Source organism: Electrophorus electricus, chromosome 14 (genome assembly GCF_041902795.1).
Source record: "Electrophorus electricus isolate QZ-2024a chromosome 14, ASM4190279v1, whole genome shotgun sequence".
In the NCBI taxonomy this organism is placed as follows: Eukaryota; Metazoa; Chordata; class Actinopteri; order Gymnotiformes; family Gymnotidae; genus Electrophorus; species Electrophorus electricus.
In genome coordinates this window covers 12828445-12855293 of record NC_137510.1, presented here as the reverse complement: position 1 = coordinate 12855293, position 26849 = coordinate 12828445, and the positions used below count along the sequence as shown (strand labels likewise).

Here is a 26849-nt window from a genome sequence, read left to right as displayed (position 1 = left end):
TGGTGAACAAAATATCAAAATTTTGGATCCATGGCCAGGAAACTCCCCAGATCAATATCCCATAGAGAAACTGTGCTCAGTTCTCAGTCTTTGCTTAAACTGAATGTATTTGTCAAAAACTTATGAAATGCTTATAATTGTACTTCACTATTGTCAAATGTTTATATGGTAAAGGATCTAAAACTGAGGCAGTAAAATTTGTGAAAACAAATGTCAGTCTCAACTTTTGGCCATGACTGTACATCAGTATGTTACCTACCAAGTGCTTCCTCCTCTTCAGATGAGCAAAGGTCTGCATTGATGCAGACTGATGCTCTGTGGTGGAATCATGCATTGTTATAGCTACCCCTAAACAATTGAGATGCTTCAGGCACCTTTTGCCAGGTCTGCTCTGCTCTGTGAGAGTTATGCAAATTTTAGGATCTTCATTTTTAAACACACATACTCATATGGCTCTCTAAAATGCTTTATGTAGATATCTATTTCGGTGGATAAACTGTTCCATTTCATAACTTCTCAGTTTTAAAAAATGCCTCAAATTGCTTATTACTCAAATTACATTATATCAGGAACCATATAACCACAACTGGGTTTAAAAGGGCCATAATACTCAGTGAGAGAGCTATGTGGCTTTCATCTGTTTCATCTCATTTTGTTAATCTAATGAGATTTGTTTTAGCCATTTGCAGAAACACACAAAGTAGCCCAAATCAGAACACAAAACATGAGTCCATACTCAAAGCAAAAAGTCAGTTTGTTTCCCTGTCTAAAACATGGATCCATTGGCAGGTGCACTGTAGAGCAGGAGTCTCAGGAAGCCCTGAGACATGCAGTAGGCACAGGGAACCTGGGAAGATGGCCTCCTACTGTGAATACTGTCATCAGGAGTACTTTTCCCAAAATCTTCGTAGTGTTAAGATCACCTGAAATGAGTGTGTTGGGTGTAGTACTGTCTCTACCAATTAAAGGTGATCTTGGTTAAAAATCAAATGCATTAAGAAACAGGGAGCAGACGCCCAGCTTTGCTACTATTTAAAAGTATTGACATTTATAGGATTCATTCATAAGGTTACACTGCTTCTTGATATCAACATCTTGTCTGTCGACGGGTATATATAACGTATATACGAGGATAATACCCCTCGTGTTAGAAGATTTATTATTGAAAAGGAACTCAACCTAACCATGATACCCGTTATTTGACTAATTTAAAACCCACATAAAGGTCAATAATCACGTGAATAATCAGCATCAAACGTCACAGGTTCTGACTGGATATATTTAGTAGGAAGAAATTAAATTTCAACGTTGAGTCGGAGAATGGTCTAGCTGTAATTCTTGGCAAACAATGAAATTATAATGCAAGCAAACCTTGTCTCTGATTGGTCGGGTGGAGTGCCTCTCTTCTTCCTGCTAGTGGTGTCCGTAATATGAGCACGCGCGAAAGGAGCAATAAATTGCATTATTTACTTTTGTGCTGGGAGAAGTACGGGCTGATTTGAAAGGTACGCTACACAGACCTTGGGTCTACAGTAATCTACCCATGGTAGCGCAATTCTTACGCAATGGATGTAAAAGAATCGGGAAGCGTCGTTTTAACTGCTTACCATTCATTCACTGCTTCAAGGATACATTTGGCGGATGAAAGCCATGTTCCGAATAGGTCCACACCTTCTCCCGTTAGCAGGTACAGCCAACCTCAAATATCTGTTTTAAGTTTCTGAGATGATGCATATTTCTTTTTTTGTAATTTTACATTTTAAGTACGTTATATCTTAAAGACCGTTATAGTGGCCATATGTGTAGAAAAAACGCGTGCGTTTGAAAGCTTATTCAGACATAGAATGTGTGAAACGCGCGTGTACAGTTTGCAAACAATAAAACACGTGATATAGACATTTAAATGTTAACGTTGTGAAATTGCATGCCCCCGTGGTCCGCAATCATTTAAAATTTTAATGGATGTCTAGCGGCTGTAGAAAGCTGGCAAAGCTGTAGTCAGAGTAGAAATGCAAAATGTGGGACCAATTGTAACTCGCTGTTTGAACACAGGACCTTATCTCGCTTACTTCACTTGTCCAGAATTCACAATCGAAAAGTCCTTCCCTCCTTATTTTGCATGTTTTATTACACAGGTGACTCTATGTCGTTTCTACAAGTCAGGCATAGACTGAAATATGCAAACTCGTTTTGACAATCTTTTATCTTCATGTCTGATGATGTTAATGCGAGTATCAATATGTTTTAAGATAAATGGATGCCATTTATATAAAAACATAAAGGACCAGTAATGATGAACATAAACATGGTCCCTGCTGCAATTTCCTTTATTGTCAGTCGTCAGAAAAGCTGATCAGTGTAGGACCTCAAGCATGCTCAGTGGTCCAGAATATGAGCTAATGTATGTAGTAAAGGCAGGAAATAAGCCAGAAATATTGGTCAATTAAACAAATATAAATGGTTCTTTGGAAGCAAAAGAAGCAAAATTATATCAACATTAGGATTAATGTCTACTGGTCAGGGGGATACTATGAGGTTGGATACTCCTACTCTTATGCTAGTCTATTCATAAAGTTTCTAAGTGAGTGCAAGTCAGCTAAAAGTTGTATTTATTATTATTGTTATTATTATTATTATTATTATTGCTATTTGGGTTTGGATGAGCTTGGCTGTAGGTAAAAGAAAAGTGCTGTTTTTGTTTGGATATCATCTCACTTACACACATACACACACACACACACACACACCCGCCCACCCTTCCTTACAGACTCACATCCTCATACACACACTAGGAGAGAGGAATATTTAGACTCTGCATCTGGACTCCATGAATGAAGAACCTCAACTGCATATCATTCCTTGTGCTGAGCCACTGACTAGAGATTCCTAGCTTCTGATTGGCTAGTTGTACTCTTGTATCTCATCAGGGGGTGATGTAAGTGAAAAGCGGTGCCAGGGCAAAGTAGTAACGGGGTATTGTGTTACTCTAACCTTTCTTTCTTTCTTTCCTTGCCTTTTTAATTATGTCCTTTTTTTTCTCTTTCACTCTCTCGGTGATATGCCAGGGACTGTTGGTAGGAGCAGTTAATACATCTAAAAATATTTACATTGCATTTTGTATTTACATTAGGAGCTAGCCAGTCAGTCTGATGTTGTGGATAAAGATTTCATGTCTTAAGTGGGGTGATCCCAACACCTGTCCTATCAAGACCAGGGCCATCATCCATGGAGGTTGGGGCTCTGTCATGTTTTATTAAGTGGTAGATTCTTTTTCTCACCATGCTCTAGAAAAAATTTAATTTAATCTGTCTTCTTTTTTTTTCTACTTCTAGGAACATTTAGCTGTGTTCTCTATGTAAGCTAAAAAGGCTTTATGAAGATTAAATTCTGTGAGGTATTTGATTGATATGGCCCCTTTATTAATCCCTGAACCAGTTATTTCTGAACTAATTAAATTCTCTGTCTGCCTGCCATGTAAAATGACATTAAAGCTGTGCCTGTGTGCGCATGCACAAATACACACGCGCACACACACACACACACACACACACACACATACACACAAAAATGTCGCCCTCCTATACACTTTTGGAATGTGTAAAGCATGCAGAGGTGGTGTGCATGTGTTGGTCATAGTGTTGATGCATGGGTCAGTGTGACTGATGAGCAGGATTGTTCACTTTGGTGAGTTTGGACTTGCACACAAAGCTGCTGACCAATTGGTGCTTTTGCAGTTTGTTAAATAAAGTGATCAGCTTTTACTACTGTCTGTACAGTTGGATCATTAGCACCAGTTACTTCTAGATGGTTCTAGATGCTCAAGGCCAGGATAAAAAATGCAATAGTCTATAATATTCAGTTTTAATATCCCAGACATGTTAGCATCACTCACTACTAAAAGGATTAAATATTATTTTCTTCTTTACATTTCTATTTTCTTCTGTATCATATTATATATATTTGTTTTATAGAGATGCCTTGTTTGACTGTTTTTACGTGTTTTGTGGGTAATTTGATGGTCTGTTGGTTAACCACCTTTTGTTTTATTTCTAATATGTTTCTGTTGCACCCTTGTGACTGACCTATTTAATGTGACTGCAACCATTGTTCTGCTGCTGCTTGGTGTGGAGACAGGAAGCTTAACTCTGGCTGTTTGGAGTGGCAGCATCTTGGCACCATTTAGAGATGTGGCCTGTCAGGATTACTGTCTCACAACATACAGCCAATATGCCAGTGTTCTGGCATCTGACATCTCTCACAGCCAGAAGAATGGTGGAAATATTCAGGCCAGTATAGAGCACAGATAGCCTGTATGTGTAACCTCTATGTTTTGGAAATTTGAGGAAGTGAAATGTACCTGGTTTAAATTCTGCTGTAGAACTGAAATAACTACATGCCACAGTGCTTTGCCTTGCAAAAAGTGCTTTGCCTTATGTCATTAGATTATTTGGGATTACTAGAGACACAGATTGTTCCAACTAGAATTTTTATGGGAAACATGTTCTTAAAGTTCAAAATTCAATAGCAATTAATTTGTCGGGAGATATTTTTAAAATGCTGAACAGTGCAGTTGTTCAGGTTGGACGATGCTTGTGGATTGCAGACTTCAAACTCGCCAAAGATTCTCCACTGGATTGACATCTGGACATTTACTTGGCCATTGTAGACCATACACCATTTTGTTGTTGAACCTATGTTTGCTTTGGCCTTGTGCATTGTCCTGCTGATGATGAAATTTCTCCCAAGCTTTAATATTTTTATTTATGTATTTTTTTAGTGGCTTGATGGTGTTTTGATGTGTTTATTTAGTAATTTCTACTCTCTAGTCATCTTCCCAGGAAGGACAGTTGTGTGCAGAGTTCTTGATGTCATTGACTGGAGCACCTTCACTTTGGTCTCCACTGAACTCTGTAGCTACTTTATAAGTGATTCATGACTTCTATGGCTTCCAACGCAAGTTCTTATCCTGCTCTGACACCGAGTTTCTTGGACAGTAATATGTAGCTTCCATTTCCATGCAAGTGATCCAATGTTCAATGAGATCCAAGCATTTGAATATTATTTTGTAGCCTTTTCCTATCTTGTGCATGTCCTATAATATAATATCTGGAATTTCCTTAGACTCCTCTTTGGTCTTCATTTTGTTTATATTCGCAGTCCTCTATCCAGAAAGGCTTTTTAAAAATGACTTGTAAAATGTAAAAGCCAATTGTAAGCCACTTATCCTTATTAGGACAGTTTCTTTCATATGTGTCAAATTGGAGGTTTCACAGGACAGGTGTTGAATATGCAAACATTTTTCAACTGGTAATTTTTACCAGAGGATATTTTCTTGCATAAAGCAAATATCACTTTCACTGAGTAATTTTGAAGGTCAGTCTTTTAAAATAAATTATGTCCCAGTACAAACTCGGTGTCATTTGTAATCCAGAAGAATATGGTCATTATTAAGAGTTAAATGAGTACTTTTGCAAGACAGTATTTGACAGAAAAAAATAGACAAAGTTTTATAATTTATATGCAAATAGTGGTAATTCTGATTAATATGATAGACAATCTTATAGTCAGGATCACATAAACTGTGATTTATGTGTACTTTGGCAAAGTCCTATAGCCATAATGATATGAATATCCAAATTGGCTGCTAGCCTGACACAGACTAATGACCTCATGAGAGTTAAATGCAGCAGGAAATATGTATGGAAGATGCTTTTCATAGCACTGCTCATCCACATTCCAGAGGCGGGGGGGGGGGGGGGGGTTGACTCAGGTAGAGAGTGAATACTGCACATTCTACTTTCGTACAGACATGAGAAGAGGTTGCCATTTATGATACACTCATCTAGAGAAGGATCCCACCATGCACAGGTAAACATAAATTATCCTTCCACCCAGATATTCCAGTTAACTCATATAGGAATTGCTGTTAAATTTATGGTTGCAGTGTATTGTGGGTCCCATTTTATTGGAGCTGATTAGATACAGTAACTGGCTAAATAGGTAACAATTAAGATCATGTTTAACTTTTTGTTATATGAAGTTAATTTACTTACTGATGGGGAAAGATGTCATGAACTAAATGCTGTCATTACTCCTACAATTTGAAACCTTTATGATTTTGGCTTACTGGTGCTGGTTTTTATAGTATGTGTACAGAAAGTAGATAAGAGCTAACTGGGAAAAATCGGAGATGGAATGTTATTGTGAGTATCAGGATTTGTAATGAGGGTTTATTCATGGAAATTAAAGACTTATCTTATCCTTGATTCAATACTTTGCAATGCTCTAAAATCTGCACGTTGCTTACCCTGTCATGTAGCACATGAGTAGTTTACATATAAGTAGTCATAAGTAGTTTAGATATGCAATGTATGTCAAACAATTAGAATAATTGGATAAAAACTTTTAATCTTTGGGTTAAAAGGCATACTGTGTAGTCATGGAAACAAGTTTCTTTAAAGTTTTAAGTTCAATGAATAGATGAAACATTAGGTTAAAGTCACAAGGGGTTCAAGGCAGTTTTATTGTGTTCAATTTTTTAGCCTTTCTTGGACAAACCTAAGAATGGCCAAAGGCTTCATAGCAGTTTGTTTGGAGTTTGGTGTTTGTTTGACAGGCTTGTGCATTTAGGGAATGTGTGACGTTCTAGATAAGCAACATGAATCATTAACTTAGCACTCAGTGACTGACTCCTCAGCATCCAGGTCATTTTGCAATCCCCTCATGCACACATGTTCAATTGTATTTTGGCCCTCTACCATTAGAACTCTTTTGCATAATCTGGCAGAATGCTACAGAGAGGAGAGAATTTTTGGTAAATGTGTTAAGTTAGAATCTATGCAAAAAACAGGAGGGATAATAAAAATTCCAAGATCTACCTTATCACTAATGAGTGTGCCATGTCACAGAATGGAACATTGTCTTCAGTAAATGGCTGTAAAAGTGGATGTGATAACCTTAGAATGCGGAACACCTTAGAGAATGTTGAATTCTATTCCATTTCATTTGTGTTCCACTGCAGCCTTAAACAAATTTATATTATGGTGGTCACTTGTCCATATAAACCTAATTATGGGTATAAATGGGCATAATTTGTATATTGCATTTCCTCCCTCAGTCACTATTCAATTTAACAAATCCTTTTGCAAAACTATGGAATGCAATGTGTTTCTTTTTTATTTCTTTATTTTATTACCTTGTTCCTTTGGATATCTTTTCAAAGGCGCATATATATATATATATATATATATATATATATATATATATATATATATATATATATATATATATATATATTATATAAAATATGCATGAAGTAAACTTCATCAGAGAGGGTTTTAAGCAAAATTCAAAGGCCCAGACTCTCAGGGCTAATTTTCCAGGTAGAGTTTAAGACAAAAAGTGAATTGTAAGCCAACTCTATTGCTTGACATCCTCAAGCACCGGGAAGAAAGTGGGTTTCCCAATCTGAATCAGAGATCACCTCTAAAAATGTTATTCCTTTACTACTCTACTTTCCATGATATGCCAGTTTATGGTCTTTGGACTACTGCTTTTATAATGTTACTGTCTGAAATAGAGCTTTAAATGTTCTTTTTTGTTGTGCCGCCATGACTACTGCTTTACCCAATTGCAATTACACAACCTAATTTTTAGGATGTTAATTTCATGAATTGTGTGTGCGAGAGAGTGGGTGCTGGGGATATGGGACTACATCACACAATATGAAAAGCCATAAGCTTCCTAGCTAGCTAACACCGCTGACCAATTTGATCTAAACATCTGTAAGGTAAATTAGTATTTTATTCACCAAACTTAGCAGCAATCTTTCCTGTTCCCCAGAAGGGAAGGATGTGCTGACCACTAAGAACTGAAGCTGTCTTTCTTTTTGGTGTTTTCATGCTGTTGCGTACCTCCTAACTGATTAGCATTGAGAGTGTGGACGTTCTGTACTTGGGCTATAAGTGAGGTGTGAGGTGAGCTGTTAAACCAATGAATACAGCATATTTGCTTTGACCTGTATATGACCCAATGACATGCTAAAATAATATTGATCAATGGAAAGAAACTCTGTTCACGGCAGAAAGATGACAAATATGTTTTCACTGAGGCGTTCTGCTGGACAGAGGACAGAGAGCTGAAAAACTGGACTGACTGGTATAAAACTGAACACCTGGCCACCCTAAAGAGTGTGTGAGCGTGTGTGTGTGTGTGTGTGAGCGTGTGTGTGTGTGTGAGCGTGTGTGTGTGTGTGAGCGTGTGTGTGTGTGTGAGCGTGTGTGTGTGTGTGTGAGCGTGTGTGTGTGTGAATTTCAAATATCTCAAAAAAACAGTTTGATGTCCTAATTCCTTCCTATGTCTCTAACCAATGCACGAATTGTAAATGGCAGTGTACCTCATCCAAGTAACTAAAAAGTGACATTAACTACGCAAAATATTTTTGGTTTGTAGCTGGGCATTTTGACATAGCTTGTACATAGCATGTAATGGATTCTTGATCAACAAATCATGCTCTCTAGCTACCAGGTCCAGGTTTTGTTGTCTACTGATTTAAACAGTTATTAAGTACATACCTTTTAAAAGTTAGTTGTGTACAATAAAGCATTCCACACTGAGCTGCTGTTTGACAAAGGAGTGCTTATTGTGGTTATGACTTAAGCTCATGTGACCAGGGATGACGAAAAACATGTCACCCCCCCCCCCCCCCCCCCCAAATCTACAGCTGTCTCCTATTGCTCATATCAGCCACAGGCATTCAAGATCTGTTTGTGGCAATTCTCTGCACTGGATTATTCATGCAAGACATTTTAAAACCAAGTCATTCTTTTCTATTTCTCTGATGTTGAATCCATGAATCATCACAGTGTTGCTTGCCTAAATCTTCATTTGTAGTCTGACCATCTGAAGCACGCCAGATTAAAGATCAGCGATATTAACCTCTCTGAGGCCCTGCTGTACTGATCTTTTCTCTATGACGTCCTGTTGTTTAATGCCCTGCCTTTAAACATCTTTTGAGCATCGCAATGTGCTGACCCATGAAAAGCTTCAGGTTTAATGAACAGACCAGCCAGTGTTGTTGATGGGTGACACTGAATAAATATAGCCCCTCTGGGGCTGCCATCAGAGTGAGGGGATTCCTCATAAATCCCCCACACACTGCCAAAAATGGCACCTGGCTGCATTTGCTGAGAACATGTGGCAGTTTGGGCTGGGAAAATGTTTGTGCCCAAAGACTTACATTTTGAAGCTATAGATACTTACTGCTTTTATATATTTATTCCTAACTGATTAGTTTTAACTATCACCATTTTTACATTTTGAAGATTTTCTGATACATTCTTCTGCATACTTGAGTTCTTAAAGGAGCTACATATGCCTTTTATTTTTGATCATTTGAAGTGGGAATACATGCTAACTACACATCTAAAAATGCACTGTTTAAAAAAAAAAAAAAAAAAACTTTTTTGAAAATGTAAAAATGGTATGCCATGATGCCATAAAAGTCCAGTGTTGTAATTTTTGCTTTTGAACAAAGACTGCCAGGCTAGTGATCATTTGCAGAAAGGCCTCCAGATGTGAGTAAAATCAATGTGTAAGATAATACAAGTGCAAAGAATGAAATTTGACAAACTTTCTGAAACTAGCCTAAGTGCTAATGTCATTGTGACTGGATAACAACTGCTCGGTCTCCCTAGTCAAGCTGTCACACTATGAAATGGGTGCAGTGTGTTTAGGTCATGATTAAGGGTCAGTGCTGGAACCCTCCAGTGTTGGGCCTGGTACATATGGTTTTGTTAAAGCTCTCCAAGGCATTTTTTTAGAATCCAGATGTTTCTTATTTTAAGGTTTAACTGGGGGATGTTGACATAGTTTTCTGGTGAAATCATGTTGAACTGATGGTGCTCAATGAAGCTGAAAACCTTAGCTGATACATGGCAAGTCTACACTTCAACATTTTCCAACAATGTGCCACAGTCAGCAGTTCGGCACATTCTTTCTTTCACTCTGTTGATTTTATCGGCACAGACATGGATGCCCATTTTAGTCAATATGAGAGATGGAAAAGGTTTTAGTCGATTAAATATATGGCCAGTGAAAGGCCATTTAGACCTTTGACAAAGCACTCCAAAAGGTTTTCCTGTCAAGGGCATGGAGTTAGAGGACCCCACCCTACATGAATTGCTTGACAAGTTGGTTTAAGACAAAGGCACTAAAATTGGTTCTGTTTTTGAATAGCTATTGCTTTTGAATGGTGCTCTTGGCACCAAGGCTCTAGTGTTGACATTCCTGGAGGAATGAGGTCATGATTTTTAAGGGCATTCTGCTTTTGTCTTTGGTTTGAGCAGCCTCACAGGGCTGAACACCAGTGTCCCACATGTTTCTACTTTAGCACTTTTTCATTGACCTAAATTCATTCTAGGGTTGCCTGCTGTTGATGTGGTGGTTTTGCCAAAACGTGAAATAGCTGTTGTTCTTTAGTCAAGACAAGGACTAATCAGTTGTTTATTCTAGCTAGGGGTGTTTTCCAGTGCAGGGAACAAGATGTGTGTGGTGATTGATAAGAAACTGGAGGAAATGTTCATGCATATGTATGCCTTATAAAAGATTAAGGTAGTTTTCAGGTATTTCTGTGGAATGTTTTGGATTTCCAAAATGACACTTTGCAGCTGCTGAGACCTCAGATCTGCTCATATCACCCTTTAATTTCACCATACTTGATGATGGAGTCTTCAAGAGACCAGCCGATGTAAACAGAGAGGACAATGGGCATTTAATGACCTCAGAAAGGAAGTGGGGGGCTGCAATGATTAAGGCAGGAGGAGGCTTTGAGCTGAGCTGGAGAGAGAGAACAGGACAGGATGAGCTGGGGGGGAGAGCGAGAGAGAGAGCGAGAGAGAGAGAACAGGACAGGATGAGGTGAAGAGAGAGGAGGGGTGGGGGACATGGAAGGCAAAAGTGTATGTGCTGGAAAGTTGCTCGCCTCCAGCGGAATGGGAAGCATAGATGCAGAGAGGGAGGGGAGATGAGTTTAGGTTACACTCACAGTTCCTGCCACTGCAGGAGGAAATCCTGAGATTGGGTCAGTTTAACCTTGTCGTGTCTGTTTCTGTTTCTCTCTCTTTCCTCTCTCTTTTGCTCCGTCTTTCTTTCCCTTTGCTTTCAACTGGCTTTGTTTTTATGATCTATATCTCCGTTCCAAGTGGGATACCCTAATGCCCTTTCTTCATCCTCCCCAGCTGAATGAGACGCTGAAAGGTAATCGGTGCTTTCCTCTCCAACAATAGGCGAAGTCTGTGTTTGCTAGGGATATTTATTCTTTTGGAACATTTAGTATTGTGTTTCTTGGTTGGATGATCTGCACATGCTAATTACACTAGACTTTGCTGTGCACATTCATTCATGAGCTTGTGCGGTGTGTTCTGTGCTTTTCATTTTCAAAGGCTTTGTCAGGATTTGTGCTGTGCTGAAGTGGAAGTAAGAAGCATGTTCTTTAGTTATGTTGTGCCAGTGTGCACATCACCTATCTGTACTAAACTCACTGTAGTGCTATACTGTGTAGGAATTCAAATGTAGTATTTCAAACTCTTTCCCAGATTAACAAATCAGTGCTGGTAAGCACTTTAATTACTTTTCAGTGTCTGTGATGGAACGTTTTTGAACAAAAAGTATTTAAACTGGCAGATGTAGATTCTCTGATGGATCCTTTTGTTTATTTGAGCTGTTTAGAGTAATGAGCTAGAGGTCCATGCTTTCTCTCAGTACCTGTTTAGTTTAAAGGAGTCATTTATGACAAGTTCCTAGCAGCATGCATTTAGAAAGGAATGATGGCAAAGTATGGCCTATAGAGTAGTCATCTCTGAAATGTGTTGTGAAAAGTCATGCTGTGCATACATACCCATTGTCATGGAAGCTGCAGGTTGTGCTGGTTATGCGAATTTGAAATTGGCCGGTAGCACCAAGTTTGTTGTAATTGAGTAATCTGATGGTGAAATAATGCCTCTCTGTCTGGTGTCTTGGACTGTGAAAGTGGCTCTAGCTATGCATCTGAATTCCTGTACAGGCTATGCTGAGAAAACGCACATCACTTTTATGTAGGGGAACTTTTTTTGTGAAGTTTATGCACTTAGCCTAGCTGTGTTAATCTTGGAGAAACTTGTCTGATCTGTGTAACTGATTTATTTGTACATTCTAGGGAACATTACCTGTCTGTTTGTGTCAGTGAGAATCTGGCTGTGGAATAGTTTTCATCACCACTCCATTGTACATACTCATTAAGGACACATTTGCTAAGATAAATTTAGAAAAGGAGGAGCCCTTATGACTGACACAAAGTATATGCAATGCCTTTATTTCTTAAGAGAGAGTGCAACAGGCAAACAAAATGGATATGAATTTATTTTGATAATAGCCTGGGTTGCTATTGGTCAGGAAATCGGATCTTACAATTCCAGTATCATAGGAACAGATGTGAAAAAGCTGGTGTGAATATCTGTGTACAGTTAAGTTTGGAATGGTGTGATTGGTGGTTGCAGCTTTCCTGGCAACTTCTTTTGTAGGAAATCTGCAAAGCTACAAAGTTGTAACAATACTATTTCCTTGGAGGGCACATTGGCCTAGCAAGAGAAGTAGACCATGCATCCTGGCTGATGGGGCTGTAAACCTGTTTTTCAACAAGCACTGCATTCTTGTGTGACCGTCAGTGAATGAAACGCCACAGCTTAGACGCTAACCAGAGCATCATCTAATGAAAGCAGTGGTATAAATCTGTTGGGATGCATTCCAAAGTCAGATGGAGATTACATAGGCTTCCATGCCAATCTAGATTCAAATGAATCATTGCACCGAAATGTTTTCGTGTGTGTGTGTGTGTGTGTGTGTGTGTGTGTGTGCGCGCGCGCGCTATACTTCTTGGAAGAAGTTTTGGAAGTGATGAGCAGAAACCTCTTGGGGAATTCGGAAGCTATTAGAATGAAGTTCTGCTTTTAACACATAAACCATTTTGCATGGTTCTGATCGATAACTTCCTCTAAGTGAAGTCTGCTTCACTTCCTGGCAGTGAAACTGAGAGAGCTAATAAGAAGCCTAGCAGTTCATCGTCAGCTAGTTCATCCTGATCAATATTTGAGTAGGAAGTTGAGAATCTAAATTGGATCTGATTGCTTTGCTTTGTTTGTTTTGTCATCTTAGTTTTATTCTCTGAAACCATTGAAGTGGTATCACCTTAACTGGAGAGTGTTTAAACTTTATACATTGTTTACTTTTCTACCATGATTTCAGCTTATCATCTTACCAACTTCTATCTTGAAGATTCCACAGTGAAAAGGTGGAGGGGTGGTCTGTTCAGATCTTTACCTCCCTCTCATCTCAGCTGCTGGGGCAGATAAGGGGGAAGGTCTACGTGGTGTGCCAAGCTCTTTCATCTCTGATTCCTTCAAGGAGGCTCTGAGTGTCCAGCATCCCATTGGACCTCATCAGCTCAGAACCTCTGCCACATTTTGGGCAGCATTACTTGTTCAGTGATGTCACCAGGGCTACGTGCAATTACAGGCCTATAGTGGTGAAATGGCAAACAGACGCCCTATGTGCTGTGTTGTGGGAGGAACAAGGGCAGTGTGTGCTTCCTGATAGTGGCCATGCTACTGTCAAGAGTCTGGTTCTGTCTGAAGCTGGTTGTGGTATGCCAAGTCTGCTTTTGTGGAGTCGCCATAATGATGGCTGGCTATTATTGGCAGTAAAGCCAGGATATGGATGAGGGATGGATTAAAACACTCCTCAGCTGGGCCTGCTCTGCTCAGTGCCTACCTCTCCGTGGGTGTAAGCACTCCATCCATGGTTCCTTTTGCAGTAATGCTGATGTGGTCTCCTACATGCACACCTCCACAGTGATTCATGGAATGTAGTTCTGTCATTGTGTTATATCACCATGGTTCATCTGAGCCACATGGGTTTAAGTAACTATATTCGTACTGTGATGCATTCTGGTAGGAAATCCCAGAATCGGCGGTTAGCGATGATGACTTCGGCAGGGGCGATGCCTCCCTCCTCTCAGGAGCGCTCAGCAGCTCGAGACACGCGGCTGTCCATGGAGGACTACTGGAGAGAAGTGAGGAACATTGAGGAGGCCTGTCCAGAAGGCCAGCAGGAGCCAGTCGAAAAAGGCGTCATGGATGGTAAGTGCAGACCATACCATGAGATACTGTCTGTTTATAATTTGTTTATAACTTATAAAGTTTAGAGGAAAAATTTAGATTTAAGATGTCATAGGATTGCGCATGCTCAAATCGTGTACAGTCCAATGTAATATACATAATCCTATGAGTATGTAATGCTTAAATCAGTTTTATATTTTATGCCAAATTTTTTAAGTTTAAGGCTTTCAGACTTGTAGTTTGTAGTTCAGCCATTGTGACCTGAATAGAAGGGGGAAAAAAACATTTGTATTTAAATCATTTGCATATATATTTAGAAATCAGGTTTTACTACCAGTCTGAAGCCTAAAATAGCTATAGCTGACCTGCCACACATTCATTATTCTGTCTAAGGTATAACTGTAAATTCCCCATTAGAAGCAGAACTGGAGGAAGCTTGGTTGCATGAAGCAGGTCTCTCCACGCTGGTGTCTGGAACTCTGACTGACAGCCCAGCTGAGGCTCTCCTCTCCACACTTACGCGATCCCAGGCTGCCATGGTAAAGAAACGCCTGGACAACTACACCCAGACCCTGCGCAAGAGGAACAAGCAGCCCATACGCCACGTTCGAGACGTGTTCTCCACAGCTGACACGTTGGTGAGCTGAAGGCGCAGAAATACTGGAGATATCATGTATGACTGGGCGGATGCTGACTGTTAGGTACTTTTTTTTTTTTTCTGAAAAGACGTCACCCTAAAAGATTTACCAATCTTTGGAGTGTAGTGGCTTAAATTTACTAGCTTAATAGTCTTGAATAGCAACTTGATGTGCATATACCTTTTTTTAATTTTACTTAAGTTAACTCTTGGTCTTCAAAATATTTTTTTTTCAAGTCAAGGTTAAACAGTACATTCATCTGTCTGGGTTTTAAAATGGGACCAAATATCCTGCAGGATTAGCTCGTTCTTAACATTACTGGCCCCACATGTCATATCCGCTGCACAAGCTCTTGTCCTTCAGCTGTCTGACATGATTGTGTAGGCGAAGGGTAGGGCAGCTTCTCTTCCTCAGATCCTGTGTCATACCGAGTGGGAGTGGTGGTTCCATACATGCTCAGGGGTCCTTGTCTTTTAGGCTCATGCAGATGGCCTGCCTGACAGCCGTGTGCAGAGCAGGAGAGGGAAAGGCAAGCACCTCGTGAGCATGCAGAAGATGCACCCACTGCTCAACTCAGCTGCTCTCTGCTCATGCGAAAGGCGTCAGTCTTCACAACTGAGACTGGAATGTGGAAGGTCCAGAATGGGCATGAGCATAAGGAAGTCGCAAACAGAGCTTAAATTAGCCATCACTGACTGGCACGGATCTAATGATGAAAGCTAACAGGAGGAGAACCTGAGACTGCTCATGTTCTATCTCCGATGATTTTGGGCTTCTTTGTTTTAGCTTCAACATAGCATGTATGAGAGCTGTGGACGGAGCAGAAAGGTCCTGGCCTTTTGTGGAATTTATGCACAAATGCCAAAATAAAGGAGGCTCTCAAGACCACCACAGTGTGAGAGTTTCTGGAGTGGATGACCAACTGGTTTGTCCAGCCGGGACTAACAGTAATGAGTGTTATAGAAACACAGCAAACTTGGAAATATTTGGAGAATGCCAATAATACATAATTGTTTCTTGAATTTAGTACCATTTTAACATCATGTAGCCAAAAATATAGTCTGTTCGAATGTTCTAGTGGACACTTGGACAAAAAATACTGAGATAGGGGGGAGACAGATGGAGAGAAATGGAATGAGTGAATGAGAGAGTGCAAGTGAGAGGGAAATATAGGGAAAAGAAATGGAGAGAGAGGAAGACAGAAAACTGGCAGAGTGTATGGCAGTGACTCATAGCCAGCTGGACTGGCAGCTGAGGCACACTGCCTTGGACACCCACAGTGTTGACTGTGGCTAAGCTAAGAATGCAGGTTTGAAATAGAGCTACAAACAGTAAAGCGATATACCAAGATCATATTTATATCTATACAGGCAAAGCTGGCAATTCTTTCTGGTGAAATAAAGCTTATAGAGAGTGGTGAATCCCAGGAGGAAGTGTAGTTATGAAAATAAACTGATCAGTTATGACATGAAGTGCAGGAAGTGATTCAAACTCTGCATCTCTCCACCAGCCATGTTCAAAAAAAAGAAAAGCTCAGAAAAGCTCTGTTAGTTTTATTTTAAACAGTGGATCGTTCCAAACTGTTTGATATCAAATTATTTGCACAATTATTGAACAACTGAATCAAAGAAAGCTGAGAGATAGGTGGACATTGAGCTTTAATTAGATTTAATGTTTTATTCACCAAGATTTGTAATTACAGTGCATTGGCTATCATATATTATTACTAGTGATTGCCCTTTATGTGGCAGAAGCTTGAGTGTTTGCTTTAATATAAAGTAGAGTGAGAGAACAGTGAGTTATTTTTCAGGTGAACTGTGAAAAGGCCCTGGTTGTTCAGTGCTTGAATGGAAACTCATTTAGCTGCTTCAAGGCTGAACAGTACACAGGGTTCAAAACCTGTCTTAGGGCTATTTTCAGCCCTGGTTTTCAGCAGAGGTCAATGGGTGGTCTTTGAACAGCTTTGAATGGAGAATTGTGAAACTATTATTTGAACTCTTTGTCCCTCTGTTGTGTTCTTACCCTCACTGCATTCCCCCAAATCCACTGTATACCCATGTGTTGCTTTTACATATAGCAGGATTTGGCCTTCATCCTTCTAAATTGTATAACTAAACAACCATAAACATGGTGTCAGCTGTGTTAAACAGCAGCACCCCTCCACTGTTCCAGCTAGTGTTATCTGTTATAGCACATCAGATTGGCTAAAATGTTTGTACTTTGTTATTTATCACTTGGGGCTGAAGTATGGGTTTCGGGATAAGAGGGATTGATTTTATATGATTAACCATGATTATGAATTTTGTTCTTACAGCCAGCTGAACCCACACCCCCAGTGTCCCCAAATGGCCAGATTGTACAGAGGCTACCCCACTGGACCCCTCCAAAAGGTTAGTTAGGGGCTCATCGCCCCAGTGAAATACAGCTCAGTGCCCAAGTTTTCCAAATTATCAGTTGCGACACTATGGTAATGTATTTTTTTTTAATTGACCAACATATAGATTTGAGTGTTAAAGTAAGTGATCGTGTTCGTTTCAGTTCGTCAATCGTGCCCTGTCTTTACCTCAGTGGAGAGCAGTATTTCAGGACATCACCTGGAGCCGAACATCTTTTCCTTAGAAGTGCCGTACTCTGAGGGTGTGACGGCTCATCGAAAGGGCCTTGACTGCCGGGACTGCCAACGGACCAGGATGGGGGACAGGGGCTTATTTGTGAGGATGGGGACAGGGATTTGCCTCTGAGGACAGGGAGCAGGGATATATACCTGTGAGAATAAGGACAGGGATCTAGCTGTAAGGACAGATGATGGAGGCTTATCTGAGAGAATGGGAAAGCGATTTACCTGTGAGAACAGGGGACAGAGGCTTAGCTGTGAGTTTGCCTCCTTTCCTTACTCTAATCACATGGCCAAATGGTGAGGATTTGCCCAGATGTCTTGCAAAGCTTGCAGTTGTTGTTGTTTATTTTTTACATTTTTTTGCATTGAGAGAGGAAAAAAAAAGGAAAGCAGGATAGGACATTTTCATCAGTATTGGATGCAGGTCATTCATTATAGAGACCTCTGGAGCAGTACCTTAATCTGGGTTAAAATCCATATATCATAAAACATACTTTCATATGTTCTCTGATGTTAACTTCTTAAAGGACTTTCCTTGTTATTTATTTAATTAGAGGTTTCAGATTGTGAAGCCAAAGCAGGGGGTGACAAGAATACAAGACTTATCCTCAGAAGACATCAAGAAGATTGGTTACATCTCTCTGATTGAGCTAACCACCTTTTATGATGCCATGGGTGTTGAGCTGAAGAGGAACCGAGCGGCACGGAGCAAAGGCCGGGGTGAGCTCTGCTGGAGATACCGTTTTGTTTCTGCGTTTCTTTTGGAAGCATCTTGGCTGAACACTTCTCACTTTCCTCTGCAGAGACTGGCATATTTGGAGTTCCTCTGACTACGCTGTTGGAAAATGACCAAAAGAAATTTCCTGGTTCCAAAGTCCCGCTTGTTTTCAAAAAGGTGCGCAGCTTATCTCTCTGCGTGGGGTTTGTTTTTGCTGGGCCATGGAGTGGGTTTTTGAAACAGAACAGTGATGCTTTTTCTGGTTCTTCCCAAAGTGGAAAGTTGGAGATTGGGATTCTGTACCCTGGCTGCTCTGGAACATTCTTGGTCAGCACTTCTCAGGGTTAGGTCACAGGCACCTCCCTCCTCATCTTGGGCCACCGCGTGATATCTGGTGTTATTCTGACCTGTGTTGCCCTTTCTTTTCATTCTTAAAAAATTATTTCCCAAAAAAGCCCATCACATCTCCCCCTTGTTTCAGCACTTTGCCTAGGAGGGTAGGAGGACTGCTCTAAACTGCTGTATTTCTCCTCAGACTCTCTTTTGCCTACTGAGCATGGGGCATACTCTATATTAACTGCAAATTGGTAACCCCTTTTTTCCGTACCATTTTGTTTGGGAAATTAAAGTTATATTACTCTGCATTTCATAGATTAATCCATATTATTGGCTAAAAGTATTAACAGAACAGAACTCCCTTTGCCAGTGAAATTTAGCTTAAGATTGGCCTTAATGGTTGATCAGTAAAGCACCTTGTATGCAAGAGATGGCACGTGATCTATTTCAAAGGCGCAAGCACAAGAATATTCTATTCTACAGTGCTAAAATACTAAAAGTGAACACGGTTTATTAGTAGCAGGTATACAGTAGACCACCTATAAGAAGTGAAGGCACATATCAGGCTATCTGGGAAGATAACTTCTGTTATAAAACCCAGCAGTGAAAATTGTAGTGATTTCTGCTTCAAAGTGTTATATTTTAAGACAAACTTCATGTCAGACAGCTGAATGACAAAAGAGCTCTATTATAAATATATATGAATGTAAAGTACTCAGTGTGGCACTCCTGCTGTTAAAATTGATTCTTGTGAAAGAAACAGCAGAATAAAGGTATGGATAACTTCCATGTTATTCTCACAGCTGAGGATAGTTTTACTGCTGTTCAGTGTCATACAGTCATTTTATAAAACCCCAAACATCCATCTCTCTGAGCGCCTGCACTCCAGGGTGTTGGCAGGTTCAGTACTGAATTAAATAATGACAACACAGCCTGTCCTGTCTTGTTTGCCTTGTTTGGGCCTCAGTACTTGACTAAGAGTCTTTCTGTCTGATTGGATTATCAGTAACAGAGATAAAGCAGCTTCTATCTTTTGTTAAATAGCTGGAATGCTGAAAAGTAACCCTTACACTGCCCACAAGAGTTATCTCTGAGCATCTCAGAGAGTCAGAATGAGAAAAAACATTGGAAGAAACCAGCAAGATGGAAACATGCTTGCATAAGCACCTTTAGGTTACTGAGCAAACATGGGACATTCCTGAGCTCTATAAGCATAATCATGATTGAGCAATGTTGTCTTGATATGGCAGGCTATCTCTGAATATGTTTGTGTGTGTGTTTACTTCTTGGCATGCAGCTGTTGTCGAAGCTGGAGCAGACGGGGCTACAGACTGAGGGAATTCTTAGGGTGCCTGGCTCAGCCTCTAGAGTGAAGGTAATTTGTGGCCTTGAATGCAAATTCATCTTCATGGGCCTTGTTTTCATACCACTCTGTTCATTCTTTAGTGTTCCCCATGACTGAGGGAATTTTTGTTATAGCTTTACTCTACACTCTGAGCCAAAAAAAGTACAGGACAGCTCTGAATTTGTGTTCCACTTAAAGATTAGCTAATCTTAAATCTCTCGAGCACCATGTGTCATGGCTTAATTTGGTTCAATGTATATATGTATGTAGATATGCTGTTGGCATTAGAGAGCCACAGTTGGCTTCGGTTTTGCAGACCTGCTGACGTCATATGGTGAATGTATGTCATGAATGGAGAGTGGATGGTGCCTGACTTGCGCACTGAGCTTTTTAAACCCTGATGTCTATCTTCCACTGCTTTGGGGTCTTGTCTCTTTGCCACTATATTCATTCTTTACTGCTCCCCATGACTCTTTGCCCCAACTGTTTATTTTTACTGCTGCCTCTGCGCCCTCTTTCTTTGGGTCATGTGTTGAGTTTGCCATGTGTGGGTGATGAGAGTGCATTATGGCTAGCAGTATGTGGGTAGAGGAGGCCCTCCTCTGGCAGTGCACCCACTTTCCATGTGACCTTAGCCCTGTCTGGGACGAGAGCTGGCAGAGATGGATTCCAGAAGAGAATTTCAAGGAGCAGCTGTATCTTTTAGCACATGATTAGCAGTTAATTAATAGCGCTTGAGTCCAGATAAACATTTCTGCGATAGCCCTTTTCTGCCATAGGTAGAGAGATGCATTTAAAGATGACCTGTTTATAGCCTCCTCCTTCCCACCAAAAGAGCTTACTTCAGCACTGCGAACATGAAGAATAACCCAAATATACTGCAAGCTGTTGGACATGTGGAACAGATAAGCCCAGCTAAAAGACAAACCAGAATTCTGATAGTGATTTTCTTTTGAATAACAATAATCTCTGATCAGGCTAAATGGGTCCTGATAAACAATCATTCAGTGAATGAATCAAAGACAAGTGAGAATTACAAAAGGATTCAAATTAAAACCAAAAATAACTGCTCCTAATTGTTTTTATATTATTCAGTCCTTTATGAAACCTGATTTTGGTGTAGTAAATTACCAGCAATGCTAGTCACCATGAAGGAGACTGATGCTCTAAATCTTGGTAGGAGTCCCTACCAACATGGCCGCTCCTCCCGTGCTAAGAAGGAACCTATTCGGAGGCTCTGGCCTGCCTTTTCCTTCTCTATGACACCGCTGCAGACCCCCCTCTTTGCTCTGAGAAAGCTGTCACGGTGAACCGCTTGCATAATGCAGGCTGTCGGACACATGGAGCTGATTATCAGAACTGAGTGATGACGTGTAGGTCTGCTTGTTTGTTTAGAGAGTGGAACTTCAAACTTAGTCTGTGGTAAGGATGTTTGCTGAAAGGTTTCTTTTAGCATATGATTTTTTTACAAATGACTTTGCTTGTGATGCTTTATGACAGCTCCAGTGAATGTGAAGAAAAGAAATTTCCTGCTCCTCCCAATATGATGGTGTATCCAGATCCAATCCGGGTAGCTGAAGTACGCCTAAATGGTAACGCTTTGTTTGTGTAAACCTGCAGTACCTGCGGCAGGAGCTAGAGACGAAATTTTACGAGGGCAGCTTTGACTGGGAGCAGGTGAGGCACAACGACGCAGCTGGCCTGCTGAAGATGTTCATCAGAGAGCTTCCGTCACCTCTGCTCACACTGCAGCACCTGCCTGCCTTCACAGCCGCCCAGAGTAAGCTCCTCCTGCTGTCCAGATATCACTGCACAGATGTGTAACACTTCTGTGTACACAAAGCAAAGCAGGTGATGAGTTTCACTTGAAACTGTGAGGAATTACCACATATGCTTTCTCAGTAACACCACGAATTATTGTAAACCCTTTTCCCCAGGTGGCTAGCAGATAATGTTGAAGACTCTCCCTATCACTTAGCAGTGTACTACAGGTGTGTGTGCATGCATGTGAGTATTGTGAGATTAACAGCTCTGTCCCTGCTGTGTCAGATATCACTTCACCCAGGCACCAGCTGCAGGCACTGCACCTCCTCATCCTGCTTCTGCCTGAGCCCAACAGGGACACGCTGAAGGTAGGCTGCTCTGCTGTCCTGTCTACTCACTACTGCCCCTACTGGGCAGTTATGCACTGCAGATGGAGTGATCACATCAGAATACCGATGACTCCCTGTGGTTATGGCTCTGAGATATGGATGTGGTTATAATCTCATCAGTAGTCCAGCCCTGTGGATATATGATATTGGTTGTCATTTGAGTTTGGTTTATAGTCTAACAGGGTAGATGATGCATGTTTCTAATATCATAAGGACTTTGTCTAAGCTATCATCCATTACCAGTGCTTAGCATTTGTAAAGAGTACTGACTTGAAAGTTTTGAGGAGTATTCTGTCTGCTTGCTCTCCTTTGAGGCTAATTGGCACCCTTCAGTGTTTGAACTGTGTGGGAGGAGAAGTGGGTGGGTTGCACAGTCTTTCAACCTACTTAAAGGTAGCATGCAGGGTAGTGTGTGGCAGTCATCTAATTATGGGGAGAGGATAGATAACAGGCATGTTTGTGTGTGTGTGGGGTGGGGGGGTGTGCGTGTAGGTGCATGTGTGTGTGCGTGCTTGGGTTCATTCCAGTGGAGACACATTTGAATGCACTCCAGGTTGAAAGACTGGTTAGGCGAGTTTGCTGTGAACTATCATTTCATTGTTCATCAAAGAGAAGAAGCTGACACTTTTAATGCATGTTTAGAAGTAGACATGGCTTATTATTCAAAAGCTCATATTGCTTAGCAGGTCTCCATCTGTCTGTATTTCCCCTCTTTTTTGACATATGGCTGTGTTCTGCTGTCTTATCATTTTTGTTAGAGCCCCACATGACTTTCAGTAACTCAAAGAAGAAATCATGACTGCTTTTAGCCATAAATGCTTGCCAGTGTATGCTTATACCCCTTCTAACTGCCATTCTTTACATGAGAATGCATAAACAGACATTTCTGTTCAAACTGTTTAAAGAGAGCATGTGACATTCCATACCGCGAAATGCAAACACTACATATGATTCTGTAATACAGGCACCTCAGAATGGTTTTAAAATGTTGTGACTTTGCTGAGATTATGGTATTGGTATGGATATTATAAACACTTAGGTTTAAGGTATTGAAGTTTTCTCACATGACTGCGATGCATCATGACAAATCAGCTAAATCTGGTTCATTTGTATGGGTTTCTGTGCTACTTTTTACCTAATTATTGTAAAAGCAAGGAAGTCCAGATATGACTCACTTAGCTAAGATTATACTGTCTTCTTCCATTTAGGTTTTTTCCATAACTGTTAAGTTCCTACTTTTATATAGGTACCAGTAATCACCATTTAACTGTTCTAGAGTCTGTTTTGTTTTCTGTTACTGTGTGTGTGGGTGTGTGGGTGTTTAAAGGCTCTCTTGGAGTTCCTAAGGAAGGTAGTGGAATTTGAGGCAATGAACCGGATGAGTCTGTGGAATGTCTCCATGATTGTGGCGCCGAACCTCTTCATCTGCCGGGGCAAGGTGGGCATGCAGGAGGAGATGCAGGAGGCCGTGGAAGCTGCTCACCTGGTGCAGCTGCTCATCATCCACCAGGACCTACTGTGGACGGTGAGACTCCTGTCCGCATGTTCCTGAAGAGACACCTAGTAATCTGCAAAATGGGTCAATGCACCTGAATAGTCATAACCACCAAAAGGAAGTGGTGGTTTAAAATAATCTTTAAAATGTGGCTACTCCTTAAGTTTTTTTTAAAACCCCCACTGGTGTGTTTCTGTAGAGGAATGATTTGGGTTCACCTAAGTCCACCAATGCTGCTTGGTCTTGAATTTGGAAATCTGTGAGATAGAGTGCAGACTGACCCAAACATGGCAGTTGATTGCCGTGCCGTGACTCTTAGTCTGTTTGCTTCAGGTGCCGTGTTTCATCATCGCTCACATACGGAAGATGAATGAGGCAACCATGGGCAAGAAGACTCCCAGCTCTGAGAAGACCAAGAGAAAGCTTCTGCGACGCCGTACGTCAGACAGACAGAAGGAGAAGAGCGAGGTGGGTGCTGGCTCTACGCGCTACACACACGGCCCTCGCTGGTCGGTTCCATCAGAAGCCGGCCAGGGTTAGAATAATGCATGGATATGGCTGCTAGTGCTAGGAAAACTGATAGTACTAGGAAGATTGAGCTGCACTAATCCATTCACCCTCTGATTACAGGTCACTGACCTTCGTGACGGGGTCATCAGGGTGCAGGCGCCACTCCATGCCAAGGTCTCCATGGCGATTCAGCTGGACAGTGGGACAAAAGCACGAGACGTGATGGCCCGTTTTGACTTTGAGAATGGGTGTGTGAACAGCTCTGTTCAACTGCACAATCACTGGCTTTTGGGTGTGTGGCTCACTAAATCTCACTGTCCTTTTTCCAGGCAGGGATCTCGAAGTGGTAGAAGACAAAGGCAGTTTCTGTTTGAGGTTGGAGGGAACATGGGTAAGCTGAAGATGTTCTCAGAAAAAGTGATGCTTCGCAATTTTGTCCCCTGCATTTTTACAAAGAATATGTAATTCAGTTGATTACTATATTTGATTGCTTCTACCAGTCTGTAAAATAAAGCTTAGCTTGTCACAAACACTTATTAATGATGTACTGCAACACTGCGGTGTTACCAGAGTGTCCCACATAACTACATATGTGATTGATTGATTGATCGATCGATTGATTGATTGTAGTTGTTTCGTAACCCAGGGGAGCGTTGTCTCGACCCAGATGCTCTCTTACTGGAGGTGTACCGTGTGAATCCCCACTGTGAATGGGTGTTGAAGTCCAGAACAACCTGAGTATACAGAGACCACAGCAAGATTGCTCCTTTTGCTGGGGAATCTTTGTGATCATCCTTACAACTGGGTCACAAAACCTGGAGGATGGATACGGCCTTTCCCTTACTGAAACCTTCACAATGGAGCCTGAGAATTGACTGACAAGCTCAACTACTTCTCAAGTGCCCCTTCCTGGATGGTTTTAAAGGGAATTTGAGTTCTTCTAAAATATGTGAATCTTCGAGTGGATATCTGAATTTCAGTTCAAGACTCTTGGAAAAGAGAACTTTTCTTGTTTGTTTTTCTCTAAGACTTGCATCACACATGACCAACACAACGCAATGCTGGCCATTGGGAGTGTCTGATGCCAAAACGTCTTGTGCTCATATTTGCAGTGGCCCTTGGGGCTTCTGTGGAAGCATGTTTTCATATTGCCTACAAGGACTCAACTGTAAAAAGCATGTACATATATTTATACCACTAATTTATCTAGTTATCTTGTAATTTTACCATGTAAACCGTGACTGGTTTTGTATTATTTGCAAAAGCTGCATGCTTGCTAGTAAGCCATTTGAACGTATGATATGATTAGGTACACTACAAAACTACGATACTATGAGCAGTCATATAGTGATTATTAATATTACCTCTTAACAGAAGGCAAACATTAATGCCAACTTAAAATGTGCTGATTTGGATTCTGTGTCTGAGTCACTGAAACAAACTGAATTACATGCATTTGAAGGCTCTGTAGACTGGAGACCAGCTGCTCTGAGCACTGTGCAACAAGTATGAAAACCTTTTCCACACTAACCTCTGTACTGTGGTTTCACTGTACAGCAATAAGTCTTACCACTAGGCAACTAAACTAATTGAGAGCGGTTATGAAACAACCAAACAGGCTCTTCAAAGTGAATTTTCTGGCTAGAGTAGATGGTTCATGGTGGCTGCTGTACTTGCATGAGTTGATGAGGACTGGTTTCAGCTGTGCCACTTCTCCATCATGTCTCCGCTGACTGCCAACACTGTGATCACCTACGATCACTCTGCAGCTTTTCTTATTAAGTATTGCTCTACATGCATTTAAAACAGAGGAACTAATTGCGCCAGTGACTGGTTCTTTTTTACTTTGTCAAAAATAATGCCAGTTTAAAAAATGAACTTTTTTTCTACAGTTTTTTGTGTGATGTACTCTGATGTATGTGATGCATACAATTATTATTTTTTGTATTAACATTATCATGACATTGCCATCATGTCACTTTTGTTTTCTGTTGTGAATGTACATGCAGTGAAACTGTAGTATTACAGTGCCTCAATATACTGAACAAAAACCATACTGGTATAATTTATATCATTTCATGTCCTTTACTGAGAGCAGGAGCAGATCAAAATCAAAATATAGGCTTACATGGTCATTTACATTTAAGTTTGTTTTCCATTAACAGTGCAAGATTAACATTGTTAGTATTTTCAAGTTTACTTTCTAATTGCCTGATACTCAATCATTTATAGCATTTAGCTGACGTTTTTATCCAAAGCAATGTAATTATGAACACAACAATTGAGCTTACTCGGGCCCAACAATGGCAACTTGGCGGTGGCAGGGCTTGAACTAGCAACCTTCTAATTACAAATCAAGCTTGGCCTTTGAATCTAAAGTTTCTAAACCAGTCCAGTTTCTAAAATATCTGATCTGATTGTCCACTTTCGCAATGTCTGACTCCTTAGTAAAGGCAGGGTGAAAAATCAGCAGGCGTCAGCCCCTGAGGAACAAAGACTCAGTACCTCTTCTTAAACCCCTTTACTAGACCAGCCTGAGAGAAAGCTGCTTGCAGAAACCGCAATATTTTCCTTAAGCATCTCATTCTTTCACTGGCACCATGGATCCATGGAGCAGGGCTGAGCTAAAGACCTGTCTCTGTTTTTATCTAACCAAAGCATTATTTTTATCCAGCTTGTAAAAGAAAAGTGAAATAAAATCTTGTGAAAACATAGTGAAAGTAAAAAAAGTTTCCTTTTATGTCATGGACTATAATGTTGGTGAGTAATTTGTTTCATTCTAATACATACTAGTCTACAACGAATGTTTGTTTCATTTTGACTGTTCAGTGACCTTAGTGAGCTTTGAACTCGTTTCCTGAAAGTCTGGCCATGAAAATGGATCAAA

At 40.7% G+C, this 26849-nt stretch overlaps 1 protein-coding gene across 7 annotated transcripts; it reads left to right on the top strand.

The window, feature by feature from the left end:
* Positions 1 to 1421: 1421 nt before the first annotated feature.
* arhgap28 (Rho GTPase activating protein 28) lies at positions 1422 to 26766 on the top strand. Of its 7 annotated transcripts, none has more exons than XM_027001886.3 (16): positions 10945 to 11080; positions 11238 to 11256; positions 13987 to 14171; positions 14568 to 14788; positions 17103 to 17178; positions 17327 to 17499; positions 17960 to 18125; positions 18209 to 18300; positions 19757 to 19834; positions 21425 to 21584; positions 21854 to 21936; positions 23285 to 23482; positions 23786 to 23920; positions 24083 to 24210; positions 24292 to 24353; positions 24609 to 26766. In XM_027001886.3, exons 3-16 carry the CDS (start codon positions 14012 to 14014, stop codon positions 24698 to 24700), a joined length of 1824 nt encoding a protein of 607 aa, XP_026857687.3. In that variant the 5' UTR covers positions 10945 to 11080; positions 11238 to 11256; positions 13987 to 14011; the 3' UTR covers positions 24701 to 26766. The 7 variants fall into 7 exon arrangements, with proteins under 7 accessions (XP_081552250.1, XP_026857662.3, XP_081552251.1 ...); XM_027001878.3 differs by having other exon boundaries at positions 10951 to 11080; positions 11202 to 11256; XM_081696124.1 differs by lacking the exons at positions 10945 to 11080; positions 11238 to 11256 and adding an exon at positions 1422 to 1687 and having other exon boundaries at positions 17357 to 17499.
* The last annotated feature ends 83 nt before the right edge of the window (positions 26767 to 26849 follow it).